This window comes from Dromiciops gliroides, chromosome 3 (genome assembly GCF_019393635.1).
Source record: "Dromiciops gliroides isolate mDroGli1 chromosome 3, mDroGli1.pri, whole genome shotgun sequence".
NCBI lineage: Eukaryota > Metazoa > Chordata > Mammalia > Microbiotheria > Microbiotheriidae > Dromiciops > Dromiciops gliroides.
Window position 1 is genome coordinate 561,820,719 of NC_057863.1, and position 21,739 is coordinate 561,842,457.

General features: G+C 40.3%; 1 protein-coding gene across 1 annotated transcript in view; it reads right to left on the reverse strand.

Annotated features, from left to right (window-relative positions):
• Positions 1-11,381, reverse strand: part of ME3 (malic enzyme 3) — a 341,867-nt gene extending 330,486 nt beyond the window's left edge. The window contains exons 1-2 of the mRNA XM_043997795.1: positions 10,997-11,381; positions 10,502-10,718 (exon numbers count right to left, since the gene is read on the reverse strand). Of these exons, the coding sequence (XP_043853730.1) occupies positions 10,502-10,702 (201 nt within the window). The 5' untranslated portion in view covers positions 10,703-10,718; positions 10,997-11,381. The remainder of the gene's footprint in view (positions 1-10,501; positions 10,719-10,996) is intronic.
• Positions 11,382-21,739: the final 10,358 nt, after the last annotated feature.

Genomic DNA, 21,739 nt, shown 5'->3' on the forward strand with positions numbered 1-21,739 from the left:
TGGTCCCCAGACAATATAGGGCTGATTTATACTCAAAGCTTCTCTAAGCAGTTAAGAATTTACAATATCCAGGCAGAATGTTTGAGAAGCCAGGGCCACTTCCACACCAAAATGAAGCATCAGAAGAGCCCTTTAATAAAAGAATATTTTTTCATTTTTTCTCTGCATTCACTGTCAGAATAAAGGCAGCAGCAAATGTTAGTGATTCTAACCTTCTTGTATCCTCTTCTCTCACCCAGAGAAGGGATGGGACCCCTTATCCACCTATCTATCTAACCACAAGCCGAAGAGCACCAGACTATGTGAATCTGAAGTATTTAGTCATTAATAGTTATATGTACTCTGGTATTTCTCTGGTCTCCAGTTTCCTTCTTTATGGAGTAGAAGCACAAAACAAAATCATTGCCAAAGTCATCTTTGCCTCCACCATTCTATAATTCTTAAGCTCTATAAGGAGCACCATTTCTTAATTATCTCTGTATGTTTCTAGCATCTAGCAAAGTTTCTTCATCTAGCAAAAATTTCTTCATCTGTTAAATAAAGATATTTGCTCCCTCCCTGACTACGTTCCTCCCTCTCTCTCAACCTATAAGGTCTGTGGTGCAAATCAGTTTTGCTGATATAGAATACATGCTTTCTCTGACTTCTGTCTTCCCAGTGCTTATGAGAAGTGGCTACTTCTGAGTTTTACTCGGTCTAATGGAATAGCCACATAGACAAACTTTTCCATATCTGGAGAGCATAGTAAGAATCAGTCAGGAAGGATCAAATCTGATTTGTCTATACCAATTTGTCCTTAAAGTACATCAATTGTACTTGGCATTTGCCTTCCTGAGTGACTGCACAAAGAGGCTGAGACAAATTCAAATTTGATGATTATAGGACAATAATTTACTCAACAATTTGTCCTTTCTCTTTCAATTGGGGTGGCCCAATTCTACCACCACATCTGATGCACAGATTTTAGAAAAATGTATTAAGTTATCTGCCTTTAGGGCTGACAAGCTCTGATGAACTTCTCACTTTGTTGGCTTCAAATCATTGATCATCTCCAGAGTGATCTGAGAGACAAGTTGGTGATGACAGATGCACCAAAAGGAGACAGGATAACACAACTGAGTTCCAAACTGGCACTGAACAAAAAAAAAATTTTAACGGCATGCTTTATACAGAGATGAATCCCAAATGTTATAGAGTGCAATAAATCACAATTGCTCTTAGAAGGAATAAGGAGGATTCCTGTGTAGCCTCAGATGTTCAGCCAGCATAGAACGGCTGGCCACCAAGTCTTTACATGTTCATTCAGCTAAACTAATGAGCCCCATGCAAAAAGGCTGTCTCCTGGGGAAGCCATGTGCATTTCTAAGAGTCCCAGAGGAATTCAGGGAGCCATGAATGAAATGCACTGATCCGTAAATAGTCATCAGACTGGGCATCCTCTCCATTCATCCTTTTTCTGAACACCAGACTCCAGAGACAAACAAAACAGAGGCAGAAGTGCTTGAGTACAATGGGTGTGGGGCAGCACCATTTCATGATAGGTCACGTGCATGCTGGTGACAGAGGATGGAGCATTCTGAAGGGTAACACACTCTGTGCAGGAAGGAACAGACACTTTCACAAAAGAACTTTAACATTCAACAAGAAAATCTGGGGTCCAGAGCAATGAATACATGATTTCCAAGTTCTGAAAAATCTTTGTACACAACCAAGCAGAGAAAAATAGGGCTTGACTGTGAAATATCAAATACTTTCCCCAAAATCTGAACTTTCCCTTTATCCAACAAATGTTTATGAAGGGCCTTCTGTGTGTAGAGGATTGTTTTAGGTACTGGAAAAGATACAAAGCTGAAACAAGACATAGCCCCCTGACTTTGAAAAGCTTCATAAAGATTTTGCAGGGAGATGAGATTCCAACATAGACAGCTATAATATACAATATTACAGAAAAGTGGTAGAGAAGAATGTTACATGACACCAGATGGGAAAGTTTGTTACCAAATGGTCAGATCAGGGAAAGCTTTGGGGAGAATTGTACAGTTTTCCCTCTAACTTAAGTTTGTGAAGTGGAATGTTTTGAGATAAGGCACCAAACCATGAAAGGCTTTGAAGACGGAAACCCAAAGTTTGTATTTATAGTATCCAATTTAGAAGAACCTATGAGACTATGCTCTAATGCCATGCACTTTGAGAATCCACATTCACTTCCATACCACAACAAGGCATCAGTCTAGAACACTGGTGGAGAGATTAGTGAAAATAAATCAGAGGGACATTGGCTATGATAAGTCACTGAACATTTTCACATCTCTTTCATTCCCTTTGTAAAATGAGGGTGAGAACTGCTTTCATACCTCATGGGGGAAAGAGAGGATTTTTTTCTTTACTGGAATTATGATTTCACTAGTATAAGGAATTCCTGATGAGGAAATCCCCTTTACCAATGCAGGTCACTCCCTGATCTTCGACTTCTAGTGTTAGAGTTGCCTAGAGCACTAAGGGGTCAAGTGACTTGTCCAGAGTCACTCAGCCAGTATGAGTCAGAGGCAAGACTTGAATCCAAGTCTTAATTCTCAGGCAGGTTCCCCATCCACTAAGATATGTTCCTGCTCAGCATAAATAACATAGATCAAGAAATCAATACCAAATATTTTCCATGTACCTTCCAGAGGTAAATCTGGGAAGAGAGATAATATATAAAATCTAGTAACTATAAACATCAAGTCTTTCAAGCAAAGCAAATAGAAGTGATGTATAGCAATGTAATAAATTACAATTTATTTTAAGAGGAATAAGGTAAATTCCTGCATAGCTTCAGATGTGTAGCCAATAAGAGATGTCTGGCTTCCAAGTCTTTACATGTTCATTCAACTAAACTGATGTACCCTACACCAAGGAAAGGAGAGGAGAGGAGAGGAAAAGGATAAGACAGGAAAACAAAGAAGAGGAGAGGAAGAAAAGGAAAATAAGAGAAAAGAAAAATAAATGAAAAAGCTTTTGCCTGGGGAAGTCATGTGCCCATTCCAGCAGAATCTGAGGAGCCATAGTTATCCTCTCAACACAATACATTTAATATTGGTTTATAGGTTTTTAAGAAGCAGAGCTCTGGTGAAAACCTGAAAAGATCATTTACTTCAATTCAGCAACTTAAACATTTATCAAGTCAGTTATTATTTGCCAAGTATTATGTTAGAGATACTAAGACAAAAAGAAGAAAGAAAAAAAGAAAATCCCAGTACCCAGTCATCAAGGTGATTACTTTGTACTTCACCCAGTTCTAAAATTCCTTACCTTCATAAGGAAAAAAGTATCTATCCTAAGCAGAAATTAACAAGGATTATCTTAATTTATAGAGTATTTTGTGCTGGAAATCAGTAAACTGGGAATCAGGAGACCAGGGGTTACTCTGCTAATTTTGCATACCGCTTCCCCTTCTCTAGGTGGGCTTAGTTTCTTTATCTGCAAAGTGAGTTAGCCTAACTCAAGGGTATCTAAGTTGTTTTTTTTAATAGTGGACCTCATAATCAGAAATCCATATCTATACAGGCTAACTTTTTTGTTTTCATAAGATTTGTATTTGTTTTTTTAATCATAAAAGTATTTTCTTATTTTCTAGTTACATGTAAAGATAGTTTTCAACATTTGTTTTCATAAGATTTTTAATTCCAAATTTTTCTCCCTCCCTCCCTCCCTTCCCTCCCCACTCCCCAAGACAGAAAACAATCTGATATTGGTTATATATGCATAATCACATTAAACATATTTCTGCATTAGTCATGTTGTGAAAGAAGAATCAGAGCCCAAGGGGAAAACCTCAAAAAAGAAAAAACCACAACCAAAAAGTAGAAACAGTATGGTTCAATCTACATTCAAAATCCACAGTTCTTTTTTCTGTATGTGGAGAACACTAAATTACTTTAAATCCTAATAACAATAATAAACTATTAGATATTAAAAATATTAATTTTTAGCAATAACAAAAGTGGTGTTCTTTAAAAGTCATACTCTTTTAAATCAACTTCATCTGTACAACAGTAAATAGCTATAGGCCTAGTACAAGTCACTAACTAATTTGAATCACTTCAATGAGAAAAATGGCATTTTAACAAGCTTAACTTTCTTGAGAACTATGGGGGCATCTCATTTTTAATTCCCACTTTATATCAGTGATAGCATCTCTCAGCTATAATCTCAGCAATTCCATGAAAAATAATCTATGCTCATCGTCAGGTAGAGCCAAACTCAAGCCAAAGTTAGAAATTTCAGGAAACTTGGCTCTATAGGCCTACTGGTTCATGTATGCTAGAAGAAGGAAGGAAGGGGCAAGTCAAACAGAGCAGAGTTGCATGGGCCACATTTTGGATACTCAGGGACTAAATGATGTCTCAGGTTCTTATGTTTACAGATTTCAATTTGTAGAAGTATACTAAACCCCTCCAGTCCCTTCCCCTCTCCTCTTTCCCTCTCTAGGGTAGCAATATGAAACAACAGTATTAGGACAGTACTCTAAGCTCAAGTTCTTGATCTAATTTGACTGATAAGCCTTACTTCTTAGAGAATGCCTAACCATTTTCTAAAGAGAAAGCCTGATCAGTTTAGGAAGCAATCCTCCCTAAAACTGATTTGGGTAATGATCAGACGAAGAACAAGAATGTCTTTGTTTAATTCAATTAAGAGAAACCTTTTTTGAGTTTTCCTTTGACCAAGTTGAAAGCGGAATCTTTAGAAGGAGAAGTTAAAAGAGAGACTAATTATTTTAAGAAAATAATTTTCCAAGGTACACCAATTAAGTTGCTATAATTCTTTTCAGAAAAATAGAAAACTCTAACCTAAACTTTGTGCTCTTGTTTAATCTTGACTACGGAATTTTGTCTTTGTTCTTAAACTATAAATCATAAATTTAAAAATGGCATAAATCAGAAAGGTTTTAAAGGCTTGAGGAAATTCAGTTCTTTGGGGATTTCTCTATGAAGAGATGCTTAGAATTTAATTCAATCAGTCAATACATTTATTAAGAGTCTACTATGTGCCAGATATTGTGCTAAGTGCTAGGGGTACAAAGAAAAGCAAAAAACATTCCCTCCTCTCAAGAAGCTTTGAGTCTAATAGGGGAAACAATATGCAAACAAATACATACAATCAAGCTATATACAGGATAAATTCCCTCTGAGATGATCTCAGAGGGAAGGCACTAGCTTGAAGGAGGATTGAGAAAGGTAGGATTGTGGCTGAGACTTGAAGAAAGCTAGGGCACAGAGATGAGGAGGAAAGGCATTCCTGGCATGGGGCAGAGCCAGTGAAAATGCTCACAGTCTGGAGAGATGAAATGTATGTAAGGAACATCAAGGCTACTGGATGAATCAAAGAGTATTAAAAGTAAGGTATAAAAAAACTGGAAAGGTAGGGTCAGGGGCAGATTATGAAGGGCTTTGAATGCCAAACAAAGGATTTTACATTTGATTCTGAAGGTAACTGAGAGTCACTAGAGTTTATTGATTGAGGGTGGTGATGAAACGGTCTTATCCATAGTTTAGGAAGATTACTTTGACAGCTGAACAGAGGGTAGACTGCAGTGGGGAGAGACTTGTGGGAAGCCGACTAACCAGCACATTATTGCTATAGTCCAGGCATAAGGTGATAAGGTTCTTCCTTCACCAGGGTGGTGGCAGTGACAGAGGAGAGAAGGAGGCATATACTATAGATGTTACAAAAGTAAAACTATAAGATTTGACAACTGATTGGATATGGAGGGTGAGAGAGAATAATTAGTCAAGTTTGAAACCTGGGTGACTGGGTGGTTCCCTTGACAGTATTAGGGAACTTAGGAAGAGGGGAAGGTTGATACATTTGTTTCAGACAGATCTATGCCAAACGGAGTGCCGAGTTTTTCCTTTCACGACTTAAAAAGTCCCTAATTGTCCTATGCTCTTTGTAATCTTCAACATTCCCAAACCATCCATTCCCTCTTTTTTTTTTTTGGGGGGGGGGGTGAGGCAATGAGGGTTAAGTGACTTGCCCAGGGTCACACAGCTAGTAAGTGTCAAGTGTCTGAGGCCGGATTTGAACTCAGGTCCTCCTGAATCCAGGGCTGGTGCTCTATCCACTGCGCCATCTAGCTGCCCCATCATCCATTCCCTCTTTAACAATATTGTCTTACTTTCTGGAAATCCAGTTGGCCAACAGGCATTAAACCCTTACTATGTACCAAGCACTGTGCCAGGTTCTGGGAATACAAAGACAAAATTCAACTATTCTCAAGAAGCTTATATTCTATGGGTAGGGGAAATAACTTGCACATATGGATGAGTATATCACATATACATGTACATATGGTAATTTGGGGGAAGAGGCACTAGCAGGTAGGAGGAAGGAAGAAGAAAAGCATTTATTAAGTGCCTACTCTTTGCCAGGCACTGTGCTAAGTGCTCTTATAAATATTATCTCATTTGATCCTCACAATAACTCTGGGAGGTAGGTGCTATTATTATCTCCATTTTAGAGTTGAGGAAACTGAGGCAGAAAGAGGTTATTTCCCCAAAGTCACAAGCTATTGACTATCTAAATCTGGATTTGAATTCAGGGCTTCCTGACTCCAAACCCAGTGTACTACCCACTGTGCCCCCTCCTGGTGGGGAGAAAGGGGTAGAATGAGGAAAAGACCTCTTCTAGGAAGAAGAACTTAAGCTAAACCTTCAGCAAACTAGTCAGAGGTAAGGAGGATGTGTATACCAGGTATGAAGGACAGCCTGGACAAAAGCATAGAGATGCGAAATGGAGTATTATATAAGAACAGCAAGAAAGTCAATTAAATGATATTACACAATTTGGGGCTTCAATTTCCACGTCTCTCATTCGGATCTAAGTAGAGAGTCAAACCAGATGACCAACATCATGTTCAACAGCCTCTTATGTATTTGATGTATGTTTCCCATTTGCCTGACTGATCTTTTCTCAGAACTGAACAAGTCAAGTCAAAAAACACTTGTTAAGCATCTACTATGGGTCAGACACTATTCTAAGTACTGGATATTAAAAAAAAGAAAAAACCATGATTCTTGACCTCAAGGAGCTCACAGTCTAATAGGAGAGACAAAATGCAAATGATTATATACGAACAAAATATAGACTGGAGATAATCTCAGAAAGAAGGCACTAGTATTAAGGGGAACCAAGAAAGGCTTCTACAGACTGTAAGATTTTATCTGAAACTTGAAGGAAGTCATAGAAGCCCCAATTCCCTCAAGTCTGTATTAATGCGGGAGCCATTAATTACTTGGCTGATTTCTAAGACTAATCTGGTCTATCTCCAATAAAATAATCAGGAGAACAGCACTAGACCACTTACTGAGACCATGTAGCCCTAGTCAAAGAAAGTCTTAATGAAGAAGGTAGGCAGCTTTTGTAGCCTTCAGAATCCACCCTTAACGACCCCAACAGAATCCTATGCTGTCGTTCTCAGCGTTTTCCACTCCTCATCTGTGATCAAGAGAACTCAAATCAAAGTAGCTATTTATCAGGAAAATATCACAAAACATTGTTTTAACAAGGAAATCCCTATTTCCAATTTAGGGGTGAGGAACTACATGCCACAGCTGGAGAAGCATGGAGACTGAGGATGCTTAAAGACCACAGTTCAGGGAAAATAGAATCTTTTTATCCATCCTTTATTGTTAACAATTCCTAAGGAAAAAAAACAAAACAATTCATAAGAAAGTAAAGTTAGTCGTCCACAATCCAAGTATCCCCAGGTCAAATACACAAAAGATGGTCAAAAGCTCTAATTAAACATTATTTAATAACAAGTCAGGGCTGTGTGAAGATTCCTTTTAGGTTTTGAAGTGGGGAAAGGGTGAGAAAAAGGGTAAGAGAGCTCTGCCCATTACTGTAACTCATGACAAGCTTATGTACAATCAGGGATAAGAACAACATAAATAAATAAAAGCTTATGTGGTCCTTTTTACAGTTCAGAGCTCTCACCCACATGATCTCATTTGATCCTTTTACCACCCCTGTGAAATAGTTCAAGTGTAAGTAACCTCATTTTACTGATGAGGAAATTGACTCAGGTTAAGCACTTACTCAAAAAGTGACATCAAATAGATAATAATTCTATTTTAAAAATTTCCAATATCCTTTTGTTTTAGAAATTATGGACCTTTGAGCAGGATGGTTAACATAAACTTCATTCAAAAACAGTCGTAATAGCCACAAGAACTTCTAAGTAGTTGTGTGGTAAAGTCAAATTCTGACCATGCCAAGGGTTAAAAACAAGGAGTTTCCATTAGGAGAAATACGTTCATGATGATATGGCCACATTGCCTACTCTGATAAAGACAATGATCCAAGACAATTCCAAAGGACTCATGATGAAAAATGCTATCTGCCTCGAGAGAGAGAACTGATGAACTCTGAGTGCAATTGGTGCATACTGTTTTTCACTTTCTTTGTTTTTCTTGCTTTTTACTTTTGTAAAATGGTTATTATAGAAATATGATTTGCATGACTTTCCATGTATAAGGGGTATCATATTGCTTATCTTCTCAATTTGGTGGGAGAAGGACTTAAGGGAGTGTGAGAATTTGGAAATCAAAATTTTAAATGTTAAAAATAAAGTTTAAAAAAATTTTTAAAAGATGATATGGTTACATCGTGCATAGTGAAGAACTTGATTCATTTATTAAGTTTTCTTCTGCCAACAAGGAAATAAAATTTATTTTATTTAAATGTTTGTTTGATGGCAAAACTTTCCCCCCAAAATATACTAATAATGGTTTGTTACAAGAGGAGAGAAAGGTAACCTACACACTGAAGTTGTGCAATGCTGTGAGCTTTTGGTTCCAGAATGGATCCAAGTCAGGTAGCATCCAAACTTATCTTCTTACTCCAAGTCCAAGACATTTTCCATAACTCTACACTGCCTCACCTAAAGCCTTGCAGGTTAAGCATTAATTCAAGGTCATATGACAAGGTTAATACAAGAACTCAGGTCCCCTATTAGTTAAAATCATTTTCTATCAGTACTCACCGTCCACTCTTCCCAGGTCCAAGAGTTAACAGGACTTCCAGAAATAAATGTATGAGTGAGAATGGATCAGGTAAAAAGACTAGGAATGTAGTGCTACAAAGCTCCTAACTGGGTATTAGAAGAAATCTGGTCTTATTTCTACTAGTCCCCTAACTGGTTGTGTACCATTGGGCAAATCACTTCCACTCTTTTGGGCCTCAGTTTCCTCAGCTGTAAAAATGAAGAGGATTGGATTAGATCAGTGGTGTCAAACTCAAATAGAAACAAGCACTGTGTTTTTATTTATTTTTTAAACATTTCCCAATTACCTGCCTTAGAGATCACTTGGAATTTCTGAACTTGATGATTACCAAGGTCCCTTCCAGCTCCTAAATTATTTTCCCTGTTGCTTTTGTTCAGTCATGTCCAACTCTTCATGACCCCATTTGGGGTTTTCTTGGCAGAGATACTGGAGTGGTTTGCCATCTCCTTCTCCAGTTCATTTTACAGATGAAGAAACAGACAAATAGGGTTAAGTAATTTGTCACACAGCTAGCAAATGTTTGAGGTCATATCTGAAGTCAAAAAGATGAGTCTTCCTGACTCTGGGCCCAGGGCTCTACCACTGAGCCAACTTTCTTCCCTTACCACCTTTCAAATATGAAGTCCTATCTTCTGCTTCTATATATAATTATCAAACTGCTTTTCCACATGTGAAATCTCATTTGATCTGAGCAATGACTATGATACAAAGACCGGAATTAGTATTTCCTTTCTTGGAGATGAGGAAACTGAGGCTTAGAGAGATCCAAAGAACCTGTCCAAGGACACACAATCATAGGCAGAGTTCTGACCCAAGCCTCCTGGTGATACTCAGGGCTAGCATTTATGGAATCAGTCATAGGATCTAGAACCAGAAGGGATCCTAAAGACCACCTAATGCAACTCCTTCATTTTGTAGATAAATGGAGTGAAATAAGTTGCCCAAAATCACATAAATCATCAGGTAACCTAGGTTTAAAATCCCAGTTCTGCTACTTAAGTACATATGAAAGGCTGGGCAAATCACTTCATAGCCCCACATTCCTGGACTTGTTTCTCCATCTGTAAAATAAAAGGATTAGGCTGGACCATAAGTAAGGCTACTACATCCTATCAACTTATCAGAAGTAGAGTGGAGTACAGTTGCTCAGAATCCCAATCTTTCTACCACACCATGTAATATCCAAGGCACCTGACCTCACTTTATTTATGAAGCTTTTTTTTTTTTAAATACAGCCAATCAAGTCACAGTCATGCCCTGGTAACAACTGACAAGGCACATGAGGAAAACACTCTGACACTGAGGCTGGATTCTTGTGCAAAGGGGGAGTAGAGTTCAGGCTTTCGGACTAAGGGGGAATAGCTGACTTGTATGCCACGAGTCAGGGGCAACCAGGCCCATCTTCAGTTTGGTGCCCAGACCACCGCTCCCCACTACCTCTCTCCTTCGGGTACCTTGTTGAGATGTGGGTTCCTGGTGACGTCGTAGCCCCGCTTCTTCAAGGCCACGGGCACAGGATGGGACCCTGCGGGACCCGAGCTGCTGCTGGCCCGGACCAGCTGGGTGCCTGTCAAAGGGGGCGCCCGGAGCAGGAGGGCGCAGCCGACCCTGCCCTGGAGGGCCACCCGGGCTCCCTGGCTGAAGAGAGAACTCATCCTCTTCCCGCAAAACCTGGATGATGGGGACGAGGAAAGAAGCTAATATCAGGGACCGAGCGGTCACACAGTATCCGGGAGTAACCTCGACCCGAGCTCCCGGTGAACGCATGCTCTCACCTGGGAGGGGGGGGGGGGGGGATCTATGAGCCGCAAAAAAGATGGAAGTGGAGATCCATCAGGATCCATCGCATCGGTTGTCCACCCCCTCCCTGTTTCCCCCGCACGTTCGGTCCCCAGCCTGCAACAAACAGCTCTCCGCCCTTTCCCCGACACCTCCCTCTTCGTATTCACCTGCAGCTGCAGAGAGGCTGCCCCCGGCCCAGCGCCCGCGCGCAGCCTCCGTGTGTGGGCCTCGACTGGGGAAACCGTTGGGGATGGAAGCCGGCGTGCGGAGCGAGGGAGGGAGGAGAAAGGAGAAGCCCCCGGCAAAACGAAAGCAAACCCAGGAAGCAGATCCTGAGATTACCAATGACAGCCCCGGGTTGATCCGGCCGGCCGGCGAGTCCCGGCAACCAGCGCTCCCCTTCCCAGTGGGGAGGGCGCAGCTGCACTTTAGTATGGTCGGGGGCAACCCAACAAACCCTCGGGGCCCCCCATCGCTTCCCCTCGCGGTGTTCTGAGAAGCCGCTTCCCCCCTCCCCCCACTCAGGGCTCCTCTTTCTCCTCCCGGTTCCCCTTCCCTAGGCCGAGCCGGGCTAGGAGAGAGGGGCGTGGAGGAGGCAGGCGCTATCCGACTCCACGTGAGGCGCACCGCCCAAGAGCAGCAAATCCTCGGCTGCAAGGCTTGGCAGAGGCTGGCTGGCCCCGCCTCCTCTCCACCTGCTCGGTGCGGCTGTGAGCTCCGCAGCCGCATCTCTGCAGCCAACTCCTCGGACAGCTCTCCTATGCCTCTGGCCGAGCCACTGAGCCAGCCTGGGAGCCGGCACAGCTTCCAAACCCGGAGTCAGGCATGCGTGTCCGCTGCACCTGGGGGAGGAAGAAACCAAGGCTGGGCTAAAGGCGATGGGGATAGGAGTGGGGCCTCCCCCTGGGGACCCGAGCCTGAAGTTTCCTTTAAAATCTCGCGGATTCGCACACGGTTAACTGCATAAGGCTCCTGAGCTCAGGGAGAGGGTCGGGCAGCATCCTGGAGGAATCTCTCCAATTAGCGTGTCTCCAAGTGGTCAGACCCTCCATCATCGAAGTTAGGCAGTATCTCTTTCTACTGTGCTACTCTGTGCCAGGAGAATTATTCAGGAAGGAATTTACTTAATGGGGTAAAGGAATTCGGGATCACCCAGTGACCCCCGAGCAAGGAAGGCTGTGGGGCTGTGCATACCCTTTGACCCAGTAATACCACTACTAGGTCTGTACCCCAAAGAGATCATAAAAAGGGGAAAATGACCCACATGTACTATAATATTTATAGCAGCTCTCTTTGTGGTGGCAAAGAATTGGAAATTGAGGGGATGCCCATCAATTGGGGAATGGCTGGACAAGTTGTGGTATATGAATACAATGGAATACTATTGTGCTGTAAGAAATAATGAGCAGGCAGATTTCAGAAAAACCTGGAAAGACTTAAGTGGACTGATGCTGAGTGAAGTGAGCAGAACTAGGAGAACATTGTACACAGTAACAGCAACATTGTATGACCATAAACTGTGATAGACTTACTCTTCTCAGCAATACAACAATCCAAGACAATTCCAAAGGACTCGTGATGGAAAATGCTCTCACATCCAGAAAAAAGAACTGCAGAATCTAAATGCAGATTAGTCCATACTGTTCTACTCTTTTGTTGTTTTTTGTTGTTTTTTTTTTCTTTTTTGAGGTTTTTCCCTTTTGTTCTGATTCTTCTTTCACAATGCTTTCTATCTTGGGGAAGGGGAGGGAAGGGAGGAAGAAAAAAATTCTTGGAACACAAAATCTTATAAAACAAATGTTGAAAACTATCTTTACATGTAACTGATTGAAAAAAAAATGAGGGATTTGACTGGCCTCTAAGGAGGTTATAGCTCTGCATCATATTAGCCTAAGTAATTCCTAGCCATGAAAACTCTGGCTTTTCTGTAGCACAGTATATCTGCTCCCCTTGTTCCTGTCGGAGTGCTTCTGGAATAACTGCAATACATTTACTTACTAATCCTCAATGTTACTCCTCAGGGAGGACTGTTAAACTGTTGCTTCAATTGGCTTCCCCAGAAATGGAGAATAGTTGTAGAGGAGAGTCCTAGATTTAATCAGAACTCCAGGCTCCCACACTATGAGTTACAGAGGGCAAGTCACTGAACACCTCTGAGGCCTTAGCTGTAAACATAGTTTTGGCCACTGTTCTACCTCAGAAGTCTCACTCACCTTGACGCTCCCAAGGGGCCTGTTCTGTCTGGTGAGTCTTGGGCTTGGGTCCCCATTTCTTGCTCACGCTCATATCATTCTCAACTCAACTCGCTTTCTTGACGGCACTAACTCTTCAGCAGCCTCACCCCTCTCACCTTTTATGATTGTTGTGTTTTTTTCTTCCCCTATTAGAATGTAAGCTCCTTGAGAGTTACAGACCAGCTTGTTTTCTTGTAATTAGATCCCTACCATTTAGCATGGCACCTGGCTGGTAGTAAGTGCTTAATAAATTCTCTATCCATCTATCTAGTATTACAATATATCTCATACAGCAAGCCTGAGAGGTGCTGTATTTTTTTTAACTGAATCTGTGATTTCATTGACATAGGCTTAAGATTATGAAACTCCCTCACTGCAGGTCAGCACTTTCTCTATACCTTTTAGTGACTATAAGTTACTTAAATTGTTATGTAGCACCACAGACAGTATGTCTTTGCGGGTAAAAGACCTTTATAAGTACAGAATTTAAATATTATCTAGGCAGCTAGGTGGTACAATTGATAGAGGGCTGGGCCTGGAATCAGGAAGACCTGAATTCAAATCTGGCCTCAGTCACTTACTATTTTCACTTGAGCAAGTCATTTAACCTCTCTGACTCCCTCAGTTTTCTCTACTGTTCAAATGGAGATAATAATAGCAAGTGCTTAGCAATAGTAGGCACTTAATAAATGCTTATTCCCTTTTTCTCAACAATCTTTTTTATACAGAATGGTATAAGGTGCAGTGAGTGATTTGCCTAAGATTAGTTTAGGCCAAGCCATTACAACCCATTTGATCTGGGGGCCTACTTGTCCTACTTTTGTCTTGGGGGTGCAGGGAATCTTGAGTTGTCAAAGGCTAAGCCAATGCAATGAAAGCTCTGGTAGGTCCTATCAAGTCAGAAAGGCTTTGGACTTTGTGATTGCTGTGCAAGGACCTTGGGTGCTTAAGCTCTCCTGGCCATCTGTAAAATGAGGGGAATTTGTCTTCTGATGCCCCTCACAGATCTAAGTCTGTGATCCAACTTTGATATATCAAGTGATCAGTGATTCCTTAGAGTCAATGAATCCATCACTGAAGCAAATCTTGAGGCCTTTGCACCTTAGTAGAAGGTCTTTGTGAGTTGCTGTGGATCTCACCAGCTGGTCAATGATGAGCTTCTTTAAGTTGTTAGGTTGGGCTTTTAGCTAGGACTTTATCACAGAGCTAGATCATGAAAGAGCTTGGACTCAAGCTCAGGTCTCCTCCTGATTTGTGGGTCTGTACTTTTTCTGATACATGATCTAGAAAATAGGCATCAATCACAATATTATGAATTTAGAGTTGGAAGCAAACAGCAGTCCAATCCCCTTGTTGAGAAAACAAAGGTTTTGGACCAGAGAAGGGAAAGGACTCCCCCAGAGGCAGATGACAAGGTCATGACTCAAATCCAGGTCCTCTGACTGCAAATGCCCTTTCCATGACTCCATCCAGAAAGACTCAGAAATGGCCCCCACTTTGCAGCATTTCACAATGTCAAAGACCCTTCCATTCAGTCACTCTCAGGTGGTACTGCAGTACACCTTCTCCTGAACTCCAGAGCCAAGCCAAAACTTTTGGAAAAGCCCCTCTTGTCCATTATTAATAATGAAAATAGGTGATAATAATGATGAGATTATTTTATATTAGATTGCCTTTTTTTGATCCTCACAACAAATTTTTTAGGTATGACAAATAGAGTCATCCACATTTTACAGATAAGAAAACAGGGTCAGAGGTCACATTGGATCACAAATTTAGAGATCTAAGGGAAATTAAGAGTAATCTAGTCCGATTCTCATTTCACAGATTGAAAAACTAAAACCTAGAGAGATAAATTAGTTTGCCCAGAGTCACGCAAGGCTTACAATACCTAGGAGCTCCTAACTAGCAATTTTGGCACCTGGGGCAAGTGTCAAGAAACATTCAATCAAATCAATAAGCATTTATTAAGCACCTACTCTGTACCCACCATAGTGTGCCCTGGGGACACAAAAACAAGTAATGAAACAACCCCTACTCCTGAGAAGTTTTTATTTAAATATTCAGACAAACATTTGATGATGAATATAACTGGACAAAAGAAGTTCCAGGATACAAGGCCCTTTAAGGAGAGATGCCCCAGAACACTATGAAGATTTTGCTAGAAGTTGTGGGGGTAGCCGAACATTTGATAGCTTCTTCATTTATGCATGCTAACTAGTCACTGTGCTTGATTGTTTCTACACTGCTAAAGGAGTGTAAATACCATCTTTAATCTCCTAATTTCAATGTCCTAGAGAAAAGCCCAGATTGTCTCATCCTAATTATGGTTCTGTAGCATATGCAAGCCTCAATCAGATTCCTCCCTCAGGGAGCACAGATGATAAGACAGCTCTGGGAAAGGCATATCTCAATTTTAACTCCATATTTAAAAATTACCACATCTCTGATTGTGCATATATAGCCTATATCAAATTGTTTGCTGTCTTAGGAGGAGGGAAGGGAGGGAGGGAGAAAAATCTGGAACTCAAAATCTTACAAAAATGAATGCTGAAAACTATCTTTATGTGTAATTGGAAGAAAATACTACCTAGGCAAAAAATTACCATGTCTCAAAGCTATATGATAACACCAGTAGAATACTGTTATTTTCAATGGACTGTTGCTTCTGAAAGAAATGAATGTCATTAAGGACATTATAATTTCCCAAAGACAATTCAGCCTACTAATTTCCTGTCCTATTCTGAGTCTGATTCATTGTCCCTTTTTATTATCTGTTCCTGCATAGACTGATAAGCTTGATGGGTAGTCCATCCAACCGCATGTCATAACCTAGAACTAAACTGCCAAGCATTCAAACTCTACTGCAGAGAGTACACCTCCAGTGGACTGGCCACATTGTTCAAATTCCAAACTAGGCTTGCCTAAAAGACTATTTTTATGGAGAACTCACACAAGGCAAACATGTGGATATCAGAAGAAGTGATACAAGAACATTCTCAAGATCTCTCTGAAGAACTTGGAATTGATTGTGTGACATGGGGGACACTGGCAGAGACCACCCAACATGGTGTACCTACATCAAAGAAGATACTGTGCTCTTAGCAAAGTAGAATTGAAGTAGCTCAAAAGAAACTTGAGATGCACAAATTTAGAGAATCCACCCCAAATGTTTATACAGACTATTTGTGTCTGACCTGTGGTAGAGCATTCTGAATTCATATCGGTCTGATCATCCACAGTTGGACACACTGTAACTTGACTCTAACATAGTGATGTCATTTGGGTCCTCTTTAAGAGCAAAGGACATCAATCAACCAACCATAACCTGGGTCTGAGAAATGAATATTTCTTTCATATTTAATAAGTAATTATTGTATCAGGGTCAAGATTTTTCCTCTCTTCTACTTCCTTATCCAGAAACTAATCAGTGTGGGAAATTTCTCTTGGAGATTTACTCAGAGCAAGATCTAATCAGACAGTAAAATAAATTCTAAGTTTAGGCTAATGGGTGTTTTCTTGCTCATTGTGTTTGCTCAGACAGGTCCTGGAAATTGATGTTTCTTTGATAGTCCACCTCCCATTTGATTAACCTATCAGAGGTGAGTAGGTATCCCTCAAGAATACCTCCTCTTTGAGGGGCATATAAACTCTGATCCCACCTCCATTAGGGGTCTTTGGTCTAAGAGAGACTCCCAAATGACCATTCTTTTATTAATAACCTGCTGGCCTTATTAATAAAATGATTAAATTACCCAGAAACCATGTTTCTCTAACTTTTTAATTATTACATGGGCGATAGAAATTCTTCATACACTTGATCTTTTCTGTGTAGATAATTAGGCCAAATCACTAGGAGTGGCTATAAGTCAAGTTGTTTGACCAGTGTCAAGAGCTACTAAATGTCAGAGGTCAGTTTCAAGCCCAGGTCTTCCTGACTCCAAGCCAACATCCTATCAACTATCCCAGGCTCTTATGCTCTATCCACTATACCACACAGGATGAAAAGGTATTGATGAGTTGTGATTTCTACTTGTGGAGCCACATCAGTAAGATCTAAAATCCATCAGCATGGGATAACTAAGTCACTGGAAGATGGCACAAGCAAAGGTCCTGAGACAGGGGAGGATCATATAGAGAAAGCTGGAAGGGACCTCAAACCATATAATTCAGTAGTACCAAATTTAAATAGAAAGAAGGCTTCTACACTATACATTGTACCCTGCATTGAATTAGAAAACCACATATTAACATTATCAATGTTTTGTAGTATTTTTATTTATTTTGTTAAATATTTCCCAATTATATTGTACTCTGTTTTGGGCCTCACTTGGGAATGTTGTGGAATTGTGTCTAGGGGCCACATATTTGACACCTATAGAAATAGCTTCTAGTTCAACTGACTCATTTTGGAGATGAGGAAATTGAGGCCCAAGGAAGTTAGCTGACTTGCCTATGGTCACATAAGTGTGTGACTTCATGCCCCTTGACTCCAGAGCTGATGCTCTTTCCACCCTGAAAAATGGGCTCAAGAGATAGCAAGTGTCAGTTTTGCTAAAACAAATTGTGCACAGAGGAAAAAAAAACATTAAAAATGGGGGTACCAAAAGGTTAAGGGTTGGCTTTCCTAAGATCAGTTAGTGGCAGAGCTGGAACTAGAAACCTGGGTCATTGGATTCTCAGTCCAAGATTTCCCCTCTTCCAGCCTGCACCAAACTTTCCAAGAAGTAACCATTCTTCCTCCACAAACTACCTTTGGAGGTACATCAGACTTTAGTTCTTATAGGAGCTTTCCAGACCTCCGGAAATCCCTAGGGTAAGAGTAATTTATTTTTCTCCCCCGTTGCTCTCTATTTAATCATTTCATTTCTTCTGACCCCTTTCTTCCACTGTGCCCAGAATATACTCGGACTCCTCCCTCATTACACAAAAAACAGACAATCAGACAACTGTTAAAGGCAATGGGACACTGAGGCATCAATGAAGTAGCCAACGGGGCAGCTGTTTCAGGGAACAGCTGATGAGAGGGGAACCAATTTGCTTTCTCAGTGTTTTTTTGGAGATCAAGGGAAGGAACCTTCCCAGGACCGGTGTGATTCATTCGTTTCTGAAGCTCAGTATCCACTGTAGCCAACTTAGGGGCAGCTGACCCAGCACTTCATTGGCTGCAGGCTCTTTAAACTATAACAAGCATGCTCTGCTGCTTCCTAATTGACTTTGTAATGGTTTTATTTGATGTAATAACAAATTTTGTTTTCCTGGTAACAGACTTATCTGTCAGGGAAAAGACTTCAGCTGTCCAAGAGATAATACTGCATTTGTTACAGTTTATGTATGTATGTGTACGTAGTCTAATATATAAATACTCATATATATTTCTTAAATATAATGTTTTCTATGGTTACATTGTTGAAGGTAAAGAAAAGGAGAGTTAATAGTTACATTTAAAAAGCACAGGACTAATAGGGAAAAAAAACCCACACCCAACTGAGTTCTAATCTTGAATGTGCCACTAAAAATGGCTATATAAAATTGACCTTAAACAGTCACTTAACCTTCCTGGGCCCCAGTTTCCTAACTGTTAAAATGAAGATGTGTGGGGCAGCTAGGTGGTGCAGTGGATAAAGCACCAGGCCTGGATTCAGGAGTACCTGAGTTCAAATTCGGCCTCAGACATTTGACACTTACTAGCTGTGTGACCCTGGGCAAGTCACTTAACCCCCATTGCCCTGAAAAAAAAAAAATGAAGATGTGGACCTCTTAGGTCCCAGCTCTCAAGGCCTGTGGTTATAAGATGAATTAAGGCTATGTATATCACATGTGGACAATGCTCTGCCCTTTATAACTTTAGTTACTGTACCAGTTCTGAAATAGGCCTAATCCCTAAAATGAGAACTTTTTAAAGGAAAGACAAAAGTGAGTATAAACTGAAAAAATAATTACACAAAATTATCATGTAAAAAATATATATGTGTAGTATGAAAGGATTCTTTACTTTACTTTCCATTCAATAAATGTTAAAAAATAATTTTTTTTTAAAGAATAGTCCCAGAAACAGAATTTTACACGTGGAAGGGACCACAGAGGACATCTAATCCTTTATCTACTTTGGAGATAACCTATAGCTACATAGTAGCTCCTTTGGAATGCTCCCCTTACTCGGAGCCAAACTTCAAGTGAGAGAGAGAAGGAGAGAGAGAGAGAGAGAGAGAGAGAGAGAGAGAGAGAGAGAGAGAGAGAGAGAGAGAGAGAGAGAGAGAGAGAGAGAGCTCGATGTAGTCCTGCTTTACTGAAAGCCACAAAGGAAAAATAGCAATGAAGGGACATGCAATGCCTTTTTAAAACAGTAAATCCAGCTCAGTAAACCCTGAATCATCAGTTCTTTTAGTTCTATAGGCAAGACTTTTTTTTATGTATGAGGTATTTTATTTTTTCCATTACATGTAAAGATAGTTCTCAACTTTTGTTTATACATGCTTTACAATTTCAGATTTTTCTCCCTCCCACCCCTCCCTCCCCTAGACAGCAGGCAATCTGATATAGGTTATATCTATATATCTCTATATATATACATATAGATATAAATATACACACACACACATATATATATATATACATAATAACATTAATCCTATTTCTGCATTAATCCTGTTACAAGAGAAAGAATCAGAGCAGTGATGCAAAACCTCAAAATAGAAAGAAAAAAAAAACAACAGCACCCAAAACAAAAGAAATAATCTGGTTCAATCAGCATCTATACTCCACAGTTCTTTCTTTCTTTTTTTTTCTTGGATTTGGAGATCCTCTTCCATCATGAGTTCCCTGGAACTCTTCTGTACCATTGCATTGGTGAGAAGAATATAGTCCATCACAGTAGGTCAACACTCAATGTTGATGATACTGTGTACAATGTTCTTCTGGTTCTGCTCATCTCACTCATCATCAGCTCACGTAAGACCCTCCAGGTTTCTCTGAACTCTTCCTTAGGCAAGACTTTTTAATCATCATACAGTACAAACCCTAGTCCCACATGGCTAGAAGCTGGCTCTCTCCACATTTCCATAGGGTCATTTGAACCAGAACCAAACAGAGAATAACTGTATATGTTTCAAAGACTGGTCCCTATATTCCAATCCACCCCCATTACACATGAATAAGAATTCCTTCCACAGCATACTCAACATATGTGGTCATCTAGCCATTACTTGAAGACTTCTAGTGAAGGTTAACCCACTTCCTCCCAAAGCAGTCCAAACTATTTTTTAATAGCTCTAATGAGAGTTGGTTTGTTTTTTTCTGACATCAAGCTTAAATTTGCCTCTGCAATTTCTACTGATAGATCCTAGTTCTGAATTCTGGGCCTAAACATGAGAGATCTAATCCCTCTCCCATGTAACAGCCCTTTGAAATACTTGGAGACATCATGTTTCCCTTAAGTTTTTTCTACTTTAGGCTGAACATTCGAAGTTCAAGTAAGCCTCACAGGACATGATTTTGAAGACCTTTAGCCACCTTATTTGACCATCTCTAGATACTTACCATCTTGATGGTTTGCTTCCTAAAATGTGTCCACCATGAAGTTGATTAATTTCAGTTTTGGTCTAACATTTGATCTAACATGCAGATTTCAGAGTAGTTATTAACTCCCTAGTGTTGAACGATATACCTTTCAATTCAATCTACAACTATATCAACTTGCAATCAACTTGCATTTATTAAGTGTCTACTGTGTGCCAGACATTATGTTAAGTAAGTTCTGGGATATAAAGAAAGGCAACAAATAATCCTTGTCCTCAAAGAGCTCATAGTCTAATGGGGGTTGTGACAACATGCAAACAACTCTGTGTGTGTGTGTGTGTGTGTGTGTGTGTGAGTGAGTAAGATACAGAGACAGACAGAAACATAAAGAGACAGAGACAGAGGCAGAAAGACAGAGACAGAGAGGTGTATATGTATATGTGTGTATCTATATATCTATATCTATCAAAGAAGTTGGGGGTAGACTCAGAAGGAAAGCAGTAAGATTAAGGAGGACTAAGAAACTAAGGAGGCGGGTTTGCTTTGGGGACTCTCCATAGCATACTATTGCACTTCCAGAGGTCTTTCAGATGGCTGCTGACTCTCTGTGCCTCCCCATCTCCATACATGTAAAGTTGGCCTGTAATACTTTCTATTTCTCTTATTCCATCTGGCTATGTTCTAGCCTGTTGGGATCTTTTTGTTCTCAATATTTATACTCTTATGGAATACCAAACTTGGAGTCTAATAGAAAGGTGCGTTTTTCCCTCCAGGTGCTACATACTTAACACATTCACTACCATAAATATTGAGAGCTCTCAGACCCAGAGATCAGAGACACTGGATGGCAGATTCTAATAAGTCATTTTTATTCCTGTTCTTGTTCAACTTGAGCTTTGAGATTAATGTCAAAAAGTAAAATACTTGTCTCACAAGGGGAAAAGACAAGCCTGGCCAAGATAACATATAAGAGTCAATTGAGGAATCATGGAGTTTGGTGGAGGGATACTTAAGTACTTTCTAGTTAAAAGAATTCATTACAGGAGTTCATTTGTACTGTTTGTTCCTGCTTTAAAAGCAGAGGTTGAGACAAAAATGTTTTCTCACAACTTAAACTCTAGCCTGCTTGGTAGATTATGATGCCCTGAAAGTTAGGAG